At 62.0% G+C, this 12571-nt stretch overlaps 1 protein-coding gene across 2 annotated transcripts; it reads right to left on the reverse strand.

The window, feature by feature from the left end:
* On the reverse strand, window positions 1–6555 carry ADAMTSL5 (ADAMTS like 5). Of its 2 annotated transcripts, none has more exons than XM_032847037.1 (13): window positions 6241–6555; window positions 5306–5372; window positions 4604–4799; window positions 4406–4497; window positions 4124–4184; window positions 3868–3976; window positions 2634–2761; window positions 2273–2384; window positions 1821–1907; window positions 1517–1680; window positions 1184–1382; window positions 1040–1111; window positions 1–762 (listed from the first exon to the last, which is right to left on the reverse strand). In XM_032847037.1, the coding sequence occupies exons 2-13, from the start codon at window positions 5338–5340 to the stop codon at window positions 461–463; spliced, it is 1557 nt and encodes a 518-aa protein (XP_032702928.1). In that variant the 5' UTR covers window positions 5341–5372; window positions 6241–6555; the 3' UTR covers window positions 1–460. The 2 variants fall into 2 exon arrangements, with proteins under 2 accessions (XP_032702928.1, XP_032702927.1); XM_032847036.1 differs by lacking the exon at window positions 6241–6555 and adding an exon at window positions 6038–6224.
* Between the last annotated feature and the right edge of the window lie 6016 nt (window positions 6556–12571).

Genomic DNA, 12571 nt, shown 5'->3' on the forward strand with positions numbered 1-12571 from the left:
TTAAAAAATAAAATAAAAGCTTTAAGAGAGAAAGAGGGAAGGAGAGAAAGAAACCCAGCCAGAACTACTAAGGCCCTCAAGATTATCTCTGGCCTTGCTGGTAGCCAGGAAAGCGGGAAGTGGGGACATTATAGTTTCGTCAGGCATGTCCTCTGGGGATGGGCCTGTTTGTTAGAGCGTCTTTGACTATACGCAGTCTATGTGTGTCCGTGAGAAGAGAGAGCACAGGGCGTCAGGTCATTAACCAGCAGCGAGCTTCCTGGTAGCAAGGGCAGGAGGGGAAACATGTATTACAACGTCTTCCTTTGGGCCTTGCTTGTTTGTGACAGTGTCTCTAAGAACGTGAGTGTGAGGCAAAGGGAATCAAAGCAGACACACAGTTTCAAGGTGTAAGATATCTCCTGGCTTCCTGGTCCGGCGTGTCTTTCTTGCAGCACATGGCAGGGCCTTGTCGAGGGGCTCAGCTGGGGCAGTGGCGGGCGGCCAGGCGCACACGGCTGTCCTCCGCGGGGCTCCAGGCGCGGGCATAGCCCGTGTGGGGCAGCAGCAGTCGGTCCTGAGTGCCGTCTGGGCTGATGAGGCGCTGGGCAGCCAGCAGGTACTCCCGGTGGAGGTCCAGCCGGGGGCAGGGGCAGCGACCCAAGGCCCACACGTACTCGAGGGCTCGCAGCGGCGAGCGGTTCTTGTAGATGAGCCGCACTTGAACCTCGTAGCGGGTCTCCTGGGCCTGATGCTGGCGGCTCAGCACTCGGGCCCTGAACACTGAGGGCAGGGCCATGTGGAGGCTGGCAGGACGCTCTACCCTGGGCGCCCATCCACCCGCACCCCACTGCCAAAGAAAGGAACTGGGGTCGGATGGGGCACTGGAGGGGCTGGGGTCAGGCGAGGTCAGGGATCAATGAGAAGTCAAAGGGCAGATTACAGCAAAGGGTCAGAAGGAGTCAAGTTGGAGTCAAGTCAGGGAGTCAAGGGTCAGCAGGACGGGTCAAGTTCGGGTCAATTAGGAGGCAGGTGAGGGTTGGGGTTAGGAGTCTCTCACCGAAGTCACTCCCGCAATAGTGGAGCAGCCGGTGGGCGCGACCTCGGGTGTCAGGGCAGGGTGAGCAGGGGTCTGCAGGAGTGGTACGGTAAGGGGCACAGGCCTCCCCCCCTGCTTGCTCCCTCCCAGGCCGTGCTGCCTCACCTGGGGCGGCGGTTGGGATCTGTGCGACAGCGGTAGCTGGGGCTGCTGGGAGCTTGGAGGGCTGCCCGTCCACCTCCTGAGGCTGCTGCTGCCGCAGAGACCAGCCCAAGGCCTGTGCCTGGGCCTGGAAGGGGCTGTAGCGCTCCCGAGGGAGCCAGAACTCGAACTCGATGCCGGGGTTGGGCTCCTGCAGGAGGACCTGGAGGGGTGTCACACTATGGAGCTGAGCTGGGACCTCGCAGCTGGGCTTCCCCTCTCCGCCCTCCGCCTCCCTCCTGTAACCCAACCATCCCCTACATCTCCCCCCCCCACCCCGCGGAAGTTGGCCCGCACCTGCAGGAGCAGGTCTTGGGAGGTGGGCCCAGCCGCGCTCAGCATCTCCTCTGGCCCTGCTTCGCGGGTGTAGACCACATGGGTGCCCGCCGCCTCGTAGGTCCCGGGTGGGCTGACCGCCCAGTTCCCGTTGAGCACGTAGCGCCCGTCGCCCCCCATCAGCGCTGCAAGGGAAAGGTCAGCCCGGGCTCCCGGACCGGCCCGTCCGCCTCCCGACCCTGGCGTCCTCCGCCCCCGGCCTCAGGATATCCCCGCTGCTCCCAGGCGGCCAGCAGGGCGCTTCCCCCCTTAGACCCCGCGATACCCAGGTGGTTGCGGCTCCGGTGGGCTACACGGATGTGTCTGGCACCCTCGGGGATCAGGGTCACGTTCCAGTACCCTGCGAAAGCACCTGGGTGGGAGGAAAGGAGGGGGTTGGGGCGCAGGAGGGAGCGTATTTGAGGGACGATTTGAGGATTAAATGAGATACTGCGGTAAGAAGGTACGAGGGGGTCCTGGTAGCCCCAAACGATGGGTTAACTTTTGGAGTTAGGATTATTCTCGCTTAAGTACAGCAGGGAAAGAGTTAGACCCCCAACTGCTCCGGGAAGGGCGGGGCCATCTGGGAATAACCAATCAGCGAGAGGGGGCTGGGCCACAGACTGCCCAATCAGCTCGGGACTTCGCTTCCGGCCCGAGGCTCGTTAAAGGGACCGCAGGTCAGCAGACTCGTTAAAGGGACCGCAGGTCAGCAGGGAGGACAGAGAGGGCTGTCACCGGAGTCTCGGAACACGCGCTGCACCAGAAGGCACGACTCATTGGCGCCGCCGCAGCGGCCGCAGTGGTCTTCGCGGGCGTCCGAGCCCAGCAAACCGTCACAGCCGGCGCTCTACAGGGACGGAGAGGACGAGCGCGGCTTCACCCACAGTCCCCTGCCTCCGTCCGTCCTGGGGGCGGGGTCCGTCCTGGAGGCGGGGTCCGTGGGTAAAGGGGCGGACTCTGGAGCCTAGGGGTGGGTGGGACCTGGGGAGGGGGCGGGGATTAGGGAAGAGGGAGGGACCCGGGACTGAACGGGATGGTGTCCAGGTCAGGGCTGGGGTGTGAGAGGGGGGCTTTGCGGGGTCCTGCGAGGCCTTACGAGGCAGCGGCCAGCCACGCAGAGCCCCTGCGTCCCCGGGCTGCAGGGCGTGCCGTCCAGGACGCGGCCGAAGCTGTGGTAGAAGGCGTGGCCCTCGGCCAGGCAGTTGAGGTCGCACTGGTTGGGAGCTGGGGGCGGGAGGAATGCAGGGGCCCTGGAGTACCTCCTACCGCGGTCGGAGTCCCAGCCTCCTTCTCCTCAGGCAGATGAGGCCCAGAGACTCAGCCAAAGCCGCACATGGAGGCTGAGGCAGAGCCAGGGAGCGAATCTAGGCATTCCGCCCCCAGCCCCCGGGGGCCGTCCCGGACAAGCATTCTGACGTCCGGGGAGCGCTCATTCATTCAGGTGAAGCCCTCGCGTTAGGGGGTCCCTAGGCGTTATCCACTGCTAACACCCTTACCCATTCTTCATTCATTCTTTAGTTCCACCAACACAGAGCACCTACGACCTTCCCAACACTGTTCCAGGCTCTCGCGTACAGCCGTGGGCAGAGGCCACTCAGCACTGGGTCCTGCACCCAGCATGTGCCCAACAGAAAGCGTTCAGTGTGGACCGAATTCTGTGTAGCCTGGGTGTGTCGCTGGCCCTCCCCCAGGACTCAGTTTCCCCCTCTGCCTGGCAGTCGGGCAGCCCTGATCTCTGCTTGTCTGAGCCTCCTGCCCCGCCCTGAGCCTGGCTGGCAGACCCTGCCTAGGACAGAGCCTGAACTGGCCTTGGCAGGCCTCTGCGGGGGTGGATCACGGCAAATTTCCTCTAATTCTCAGGGGAAAAAAGCCCACCCTCTCAAAAAAAAAAAACCCAGAGTTCGACAGATGGAATGTTCTCCATATCTGTGTCTGCTTCCACTATGTCTAAAGCTGCCTGTTTCCCTGAAATCTGGAGGCCCGCTGCCCCGGGCACACAGTTATGTAACTTGCTGCCTTCAGCTAAATGCAGTAACATTTCCTCCTACTGGGACAAGTTTGAGAACTCTTGGCCTCCGGATACAGCTCCAAGTAAATCCTCAGCCTGGCGCTCCACCTTGAGCAGGACAGACCCTGCCTCCCCCTGCTCCTGTTTCACAGGCCATGTTGGACCCCCACCCCCACGTCGCTTGAACTCCTACATGCCCTTCAAAGCCCCAGCGCTCAAGTTCTCTTCCTACAGTCCTCCAGGCCTCTTGCTTCCTTAGCAGCCCCTTCTCCCTGCCCCTCTCCCTGCCTCTTCTGGACCAACAGGAGGGAAGGCGACTCACCACCATAGAAGGGCACCCACTGGTAAGTCTTCTGGCTGCCAAGGACAGGGTGACCATTGTAGACGGCACACTGGAGGTCTCGGAAGGGAGTGGCCCCTAGGGGACAGTCCTGAGGACAAACAGAGGTCTGAGGCTGGGAGAGCCCCAGGGGAGCCTAGAGAACCTGGCAGGGTGGCAAGTGTATCTGGGGGCCCAACCCGGGAGATGGAAGGTCTTCGAGGCCCAGCTAAGGGTCTGGGAGGCAGACACCACTCACTGGCAAACGGCAGAGACGGTACTCGTGGGAGTCTCCCCAGCACGGCTCTTCCCCAGGGAACCTACAAGGAGCAAGATGGCCAGAGTGTGCTCAGGACCCCCCAGTAACCTTCTCTCCAGAGCTGGCCTGACCCCCCCTTTGGCCTGGCCAACCCCACCCACATTCCAGTTGGATCAGTGGGATTAAAAGGCACAGCATGTGTGGGCAGGCTGAGGGTGCGGCCAGGAGTGGGGCGGGACACCCCCCTCTCACCCCACCCCACCAGCCAATTTGGGCGCTCACCAGACACAGCGCCTGCTGCGCACGGAGAGACCCCGCCCGCAGGAGCTGGAACAGCGACTCCAGGAACCCCACGGGGTCCACTCACCTGGACCCTACTTGGGGAGGGAGAGGCACCATCAGCCTGCAGAGGAGCCTGGTGGCCCCCAGACCACGGCCAGGTCTCTAAGTCCACTGGCTGCCTGGAATGCCCCCGCTTACCTGAGCACCGCCTCCTAAACCACAGTTCAGGAAGGTCCACAGCAGAAGGAGGTTCTGGAGGGGGCGGGGCGTGGGGGGGCACCGAGGGCGCTGCCGTGGGGGCGCCAGCAGGCCAGAGTCTGAAGCCCAGCTCTGCCCCAACTGGCTGTGTGATTTGGGGCAATAATTTAACCTCTCTGGGCCTCTGTTCTCGTCTCTGAAAAGTAGGGTAATAACAGAGCCCCCGTTACAGAAAAGTTTCAGGGGTCCATCGAATCGGGTCAGAAAGACGGGAGGCACAGAACTTGGTAGTGGAGAGGCCGAGCTCAGAGAATATCATCTTTAATTCTTACTGACTGTGTCGTCTCTTAATGTACACAGTAGGTGCTCAATCTGTGTCCGATCATTCCAGGACAGTGCACGGGTGTCTCCAGGGTCAGGGCCCCATCACCACTAACCCCACCGTCATCGTTTCTACCTTCCTGTGTGGCCAAGGGCCAGCCACTCCACTTCCCTGGGCCTCGGTTTCCCCATCTGTGCCAGGGGGACCAGCTGGACTTAGTCCAGGGCTCTAGGAGGGACTGTGCAGAGGTGCGGCTGGTGGGGACCGGGTCAGGGCCTGAGTCCCTGGCAGAAGCTGGACCTGGGCCTCCAAGGCCACCTCAGCTCCCAGACCCGCAGCAGCAGGGAGCCCCTGGATTGAGGGATAACAAGGGGGGTGACCTGGCCCCAGTCCAGTCGCCGACTCGTGACCTCATGTGCAGACGCTGTGGGCCCCACCAAGGGCGGCCTGCAGAGGGAAAGGGGCCGCTGATGAGGATGGCGCAAGAAAAAAGGGAGGTATCTTGGGGGGCAGACTTTGTCCCCTCAGGCCTCAGTTTCCCTATCTGTCCGGGGAAAGATGAAATCACTTGCCTCATGACTGTGACATTGCCGGACAAAGGGGGAGGGAAGTGGCCACCTTGTGCGTCCTTTCTCAGGCCATGCCCAGGCTGCCTGGTGGTCAGCAGAGCCCAGAGGACTCGAAGGACAAGCTGGAGGTCTCCAGCCCCGAGGTCCTGGGCACGGGTCCTGTACCAGCGGAGCCTTTGGGCCCCCTGGAGCCCCAGTTTCCCCGGTTCTCAGGCCCTGGCTCTGACAGTCCTGCTTGGGACATCAGGGACTGGAGTCCACGGTGGCTCCAGGAGCTGAGAATCTTGGGGACCACTGGGCAGGTCCCGTTCTCTGCCCAGAGCTGAGCAGCAGCTGCGTCTCTGCCCCTCTCTGAACCCAGAGCCCTAGCTGGCTGGGAAGAAGTTTGCTGGAGGGCGAGAGGGCTTGGCCTTCTGACACCCCCTCTTCCCCCCACACACTCTGCGCTGGCTTGAGGGGTGGGGGTCTAGGTGGGGGGAACTGAGGGGCTAGAAGCACCATCCTTCTACTCCCCAGAGACCCCTCCCAGGCGGGCAATCGCACCTCAGTTCTGGCGGCACTCCTGACGGCAAGTGTGATCCCAGGGCGAGCCACGCCTCTTAGGCCTCAGTTTCCCCAGGAGGAAGTGGTGATGAGCTTTCTCCCACCCTGGGGACTGCTGCCAGGCCAGCCCCTAGCCGGACCGGGCCCTGGGACGGGGAGGAGACGCGGGCCGGGATAGTGGGAGGATAGGCAGAGGGACTTACCGGCTACGCAGAGCCCAGGCGACACGACCTGGTTCCCGGGGCGGCCCCAGGACGAGCGGAAGCGGCGGGGCCCGCGGGGAGGGGCGGGGGGAGCCAGGGGCGGGGGGGGGGGGAGCCAGGGGCAGCCCCTCCCACCCGGCTTCCCCGGGCGCGCCCAGGCTGGGGTCCGAGGGGACCGTAGCCCCGTGCGCCCCCGCGCGGCCGTTGTGCGCCTCGGCGCGGGTCTACGGCAGGGGACTGCCCCGCGCGGGGTCCGGTCCCCCGGAGCTGCGGCCTGGTGTTCCAGCGTCCATATCCCGGTGACCTTGGAAAGCCCAGGGCGGGGGAGCCGTGCGGGAACTGGCCGCCCCTACCCCCCACCCCGGGGCTGCTATTCCGGGCTCCACGCTCAGGGCCAGGGAATGTGCGAGAACCGAAGTGGCCCTGCCATGATTCCGGGAGTCCCGGCCGCTGCCTCCTTTCCACCGACGCCCAGATAGCCTCCCCGCGAGGGTCCCCTTTCCCAGCCAGTACCCCTCTCCCCTGGTCCTCCCCCCAGCCCTCCCTCAAGGACATCCTACTGAGGAACCCCTCTCCCCTGGGTTGTAGCCCTGGGGTTCCCCCTCCAGGTCCTGGCCACCCCCGGAGCAGGGCCCCAACGCACTGGGAGAGGCTCAGCTCCAGAGGCCAGGCATGGGGGGGGTGGAAACCCCCCTTTCACCCCTGCCAGGAGCATTCTGGGGCACTGCTGTCACCAGAGGCCGTGCCCCACCCTGCCTCCCACCCTCCCTGCCTGGCCGCGGGCTGCGCGAGAAGCGACTTTGCAGCCAGACCGGGGCCCAGAGGATCCCTCTCCCCGAGACAGTCCAGTCGTCCTCTGCCTCGGATGTCTGTTTTCCCGCTCAGGCAGTGGGGTGGGCAGGGTTCTTCATCGAGACGCCCCCAAGTGGACCTCAGCTCTTTTGAAGGCGGGCAAAGAGGGAGTTCCCCAGGGCTCCCCACCAACCCACCTGTTCCCAGCTTGGCTTCTAAACCGCCCGGCCCTGCCCACGCAGGCAAGCAGGAGGCACCTTCTGCTCTCCCCACCCCTCGCCCGGCTCCTTGCTGCCCACTGTGATGGCTTCCTGATGGCCGTGCTGAAGGGATGGGGACACAGGGGACGAGGAGTGGACTGCTCCTCTGGTCACTAGGTCAGCGGACGGCCCGATCCTCCTGGAAGCCCGCTGAGGGGTGTCCAGCCACGACCACGGGGAGAGGATTACCAGTCCAGCTCTGTCTGCCTTCCCACCCGGAGCAGCTCAGGGGAAGGCCCCTCAATGCCACTGAGGCACACAGACTTCACTGAGCACCTACTGTGTGCAAGGACAGCGGTGGAGAAGCTCACCTGGCTGGGGGAGGCGGCCCCGGGAGAGTAGAGGCCCCTTCGATGGGGACACTCAGAGGCAGTAGCCCGGGCCCACCACAGATGGGGCTGGGGGTCAGCAAGGCCCTCGCCGAAGAGGCGATCGCCACCAGGAGGAGGGCGAAGCCCCAGAGGCAAGGGTAAGAGACAGTCAGGGGGTCAGGGTGGGGGGCAGAGTTGGGGTCAGAGCGGGGACAGGCCGAGGAATGGGAGCCATGGAGGTGGGAAAGCCACACCTGCCTGCCCGGGGTGGGGGGGGGGCAGCTAAGAGACAGCAGCCTCTCGGGGGGAGAGCTGCTGGCGTCGAGGGTGGGGGTGAGGAGCCCCGGGCAGCTCCCCGCTGTTGGGGAGCAGAGCACATAGGACCTCCATGGGGGGTGGCCTTGGGCCGGTGTGGTAGGAGGCAGCTGGGCGGCCTGAGCTGCTGGAAGGGCGGCAGGGGGCCTGGGAGCCCACCCACAGGTCGCTCCTGGGGCGGGTGTGCGGTGAGACGTCTGTGGGCCCGCAGGGAGAGGCGGGGAGAGTGGGGGCCTTGTCTGGTGGAGAGAGACGAGGGTGGGTGTCCTGACACACGGGGGTGTTCAGAGTGTGGTGTGAGTGTGGAGGGAGTGGAGACGGAGTACCATTGGCGGGGTGAGGGCACAGTGTGTCGGGTCCCAGAGGCCTAGGGAGGTTGGGCTTCGGGGAGGAGGGAGAGAGGACCACTGGGTCAGCATTGACAGAGGCAGTCTGGGACCTTGATGAGGTTAAACCTGGTTGGACAGGGACTGAGAAAGGGCAGCAGGAGGGAGGGTGGAGGCAGCAAGGGCAGGCACCCGCTGCTGAGCACCAACTGTGTACTGGCGGGTGCGCCTGGGGCCTGGGGGCATCAGAAAGAAATTAGGCTTGGCTCAGGGGCGCCACCAAGTGGACAGTCTCCTTCCCTCCGCTGCGCCTCACTCCCAGAGTCCCAGTCCAAAGAGCTCTCTGCAGGGTGTGCATACAGCCGGCGCTGTGTCCTGTACAGATGCATTCAGCAGACGCTTACCTCTGCAGGGAGTGTCCACAGTAGACACGGCACCCTCAGGAACTTCACGTAGTAGTCTGAGCCTTCGAAGAAGTGCATCCAGCAGGCACTGTGGTCTGCAGTGTATACAGAGTCACTGCACACTGCCAGGAGGGTATGCAGCAGGCGCTGTGGCCTGCAGGGAGTGCATACAGCAGGCACTGTACAGTGCAGTGAGTAAACTACAGCAGGCATGAGTGCTGTAGAAAGTGCATACAGCAGGCACGGTGGCCTGCAGGGAGGGGACACAGCAGGTGCTGGGGCCTGCATGGGGTCCTAGCGCCTGTGGGGACAGAGCTTGTCATGGCAGATGGGAATGGGGGAAGGTCTGGTGTCCTGGGCCCTGCCCCCCCGACCCCTTCTCCCTTGGGCCCCCGTCTCCTGCCCTGTCCCCTGTCCTCTGGCCCAGCCGAGCTGGACTCAGCAGACTTGCAGAGAAGGAGGCGGAGTGCTCAGCTCGGAGACCTCGCGCAGGTGGAGGGCACGCAGGAGGGTCCCTCTGCAAGTGTGGCAGCATCTTGGCCCCGCCCCCACCCTCCTGGGCCCTGGCTTAGACCCCCTACAGGGGGTCAGTGTCATCCCCTACCCGGAGCTCTAGCCTGGACCGTCCCTGAGGGGCCATCCATCCACACGGTCCCTGTGGATGCGCTGTCAGCTGGGTTCCTGCTGCCTTGGGGCTCAGGGAACACCCACGAGGAGATCCCGTGGCCTCCGCGTGTCCCCCCAACCCCCAACTTCCTGCGGGCTCCTGTGATGCCTCAGGCCTGGCCACGTGGTCCCCGGGATACTTCAGCCTCCTGAGGAGACCGGATCGGGGTGGGGGCCTCTGACGCTCCGACCCCCCGCCCCAGAACCTGGGGTCTCCGGAGCTGCCCAGAGAGTAATCCTCACTCCCACTTCGTAGGGACACTGAGGACCCCCAGGACCCAGAGGGCCTGGGAAGTCTTCTGCCCCACATCTGAACAGCTGTTTTGAGTTCCTTTGTGGAGGGAGTTGTGGGGGGCGCCTGCTGGAGTTGGGGATGCTCCAGGTAGGACCCGGAGGAGGAGGGGAGTGGCGAGGAGAGGGTTTGAGGGAGAGGGCCTTCTCAGAAGGGGGGCAGGGGGCACAGCACAAGCAAAGGCCAGGTGGCCGGAGGCCCGGGTGAGGACAGGGCGGGGCAGGGGTGGAGGGAGAAAGGGGAGCGGCTTGGAGGCAGACGGGGGCGGGAGCTGGGGGGGGCTCCCTGCACAGGGCAGGTCATCCCAGGTACACGGTTAGGTGGAAACGTCAAGAAAGCTTGGCGTGACACGGTGCCATTTATAGAGAGATTGATGTGTGTTCTGTAAAATCAGGTGGGAAGTGGAGGGGACACCCCTCATGTTCCCCATGAGGGTCCTGGGGTGACTGACTGCCTTATAGGTTCTATGTGAATTTCTTTTTTTTCTTTTTTTTAAAGATTTTATTTATTTATTTGACAGAGATCACAAGTAGGCAGAGAGGCAGGCAGAGAGGAGGAAGCAGGTTCCCTGCTGAGCACAGAGCCAGATGCTGGGCTCGACCCCAGGACCCTGGGATCATGACCCGAGCTGAGGCTTTAACCCACTGAGTCACCCAGGCGCCCCCTATGTGAATTTCTTTTTCTTTTTTCTTTCTTTTCTTTTTTTTTTTTTTTTGTGGAACCTATGTGAATTTCTTGCAATGACCTTCTAATTCTGATTTTTTAAAGAAAATTTTTATTTTGGAATAATTTTAGATTTACAAAAAGTTGCAAAGATCTTAGACAGTTTCTGTCTACCCTTTGTCATTAGTGGTATAATCTGCACCCACCAAGACGTCCAGATCCTCATCCTGGGAGCTGGGACGTGTCCCCTCCCGCGGCAGAGGGGACCTTGTCAGGGCCCCGAGCTGGGGGTGACTCTGGGTTCCCGAGGGGGCCAGCATCCTCACCAGCCCTCACAAGAGGGAGGCAGAGGGCGGGGGTCCCGGAGACGGGCAGACCCCGCGCTGCTGGCGGGGAGGATGGGGGGTGCCGTGGGCCAGGAAATGGCGGGAGCCGGGTCTCCCTGGGGTTCCCGGGGGGACCAGCCCTGCCCACGCCGGGGTTTTGGGACTCCTGACTTCACAACATTAGATTGATAAATGGGTGATTATTTTTTTTAATATACCAAAATTTGTGGTGACTTGTTATAATAGCCCTAGGAAACAAATACTTTTTATCACAACTCAGGAATTGATATTGGCATATTACTATTACTAATTAATAATATTAGCAATTACTATAGTAATAGCAACCAAACTCCGAGTTTTTTTTTTTTTAATTTGACAGAGAGAGAGAGAGAGAGATCACAAGCAGGCAGAGAAGCAGGCAGAGAGAGAGGGGGAAGTAGGCTCCCCGCCAAGCAGATGCGGGGCTCGACCCCAGGACCCTGGGACCATGACCTGAGCCGAAGGCAGAGGCTTAACCCACTGAGCCACCCAGGCGCCCCTGAACTCCGAGTTTTATATGGATTTTACTGTGTGTGTTTTTAGCTAATTTCCTTGTTTCTGTTCCAGGATCTCCCATGACATTGAGCTATTTTTCCCACAATTGGTAAAAAGACCCAAGCAGATGAAATGCAGATTAGTCATATGGAAATCTGGCCGGGTTGATGCTCACGCTGCCCTGTGCACACAGCCAGTGTCAGTTGGTGTCCCTGGAGAGGAGTCAGAGTAGGGGCCCCACCTGGAGTGGCGGCACCCACTCAGGACGCTGAGGAGGTCCCCTCTGCCGGCAGGCTTATGTGAGGCCACCCAGCAAGTGAGCACCTATGGGAAACATAGCAGGGACAAGCACAGACCTGTGTCTGCATGTGGTGTGCCCAGTCTGGTGGGATGGAAACCAGCAGACCTGCAGGGGAACGACATAATTTCAGGTTGTGAGGGGCAGCAGAGGCAATCGCAGGGCAGAGGTGGCCTCCTGGACAAGGATGGCCCTTGCCTAGGTCCTTGAAGAGGAGAAAGGGAGGCTGGGAGGAGACTCGGGGATGGGGAGCGTCATGAGCAGCGAGAAGGGCATGTGCAAAGGCCCTGAGGTTGGTATGGGATCTTGGACCAGCAGAGAGGCCAGGGTGGCTGGACTGGGGTGAGTGAGCGGGTGGGGGTGGACGGCCACGGGAGCGAATCAGCATACATTTGTTTGAATGTGATTTGGTTCTGGAAGTCTTGAACTTCCTGCCCCTGGGTCCCCAGCTCCCAGCCACCCCCTGGTTGTGTGAGTCTCCAAGGGCCCAAGCACTCTGTGTCCCCTGACCTAGCCAGGGGGTTGACGCTCCCCTTATCCTCCTCTTGGGTAGACAGTCCTGAGGAATGTTGTGCGCAGTTCCTTAGGGACCCACAGGGGTTCCCCGGGCCCACCCTGCCTCATGCCCCTTCCTTCCCAGCTCTCACTCCTGCTCTGCACCAAACCCTTGCTTCAGGCTCTGTTTTTGGCAGAGCTGAGATGGAGATATGGGTGGAGAGATGAGCCTCCCACTTCAGTGTCCTGTTGGTCTGCACCATGTCACCAAGAGGGAGTGAAGATAAGGGACATGGGCCTGAGACTCACACTGCTGGCCCTGGGAGCAGTGGTAGAAGGAAGAACAGCCACAAAGGGTGTGAAGAGGTAGAAGGAAGGGCAGGGAGGAGCCTGCAGAGTGGCGTCTGGAAGGACAGCAGAGGACACAGGGCTGGGAGAGGCAAGGGCCAAGTTTGGTCCTGGGTGATGGGGAGACAAGTCTAGCCTCCCCCACAATGCTGAGCTGGTCTGGAGGCAGCGCGTGGTGGCAGTCACGGGGTTTCCGGAGTATGGTGGCTGCTGCGCTCCCAGCTGTCCCCAGGGAGCTGCCAGGTGGGGTGACAGGTCACCAACACAGGTATGAAGGAGTCCGCGGCATTCCAGAGGCTGG

The sequence above is a fragment of the Lontra canadensis genome, unplaced genomic scaffold (genome assembly GCF_010015895.1).
Source record: "Lontra canadensis isolate GAN:19392208 unplaced genomic scaffold, GSC_riverotter_1.0 scaffold184, whole genome shotgun sequence".
Classification (NCBI taxonomy): domain Eukaryota; kingdom Metazoa; phylum Chordata; class Mammalia; order Carnivora; family Mustelidae; genus Lontra; species Lontra canadensis.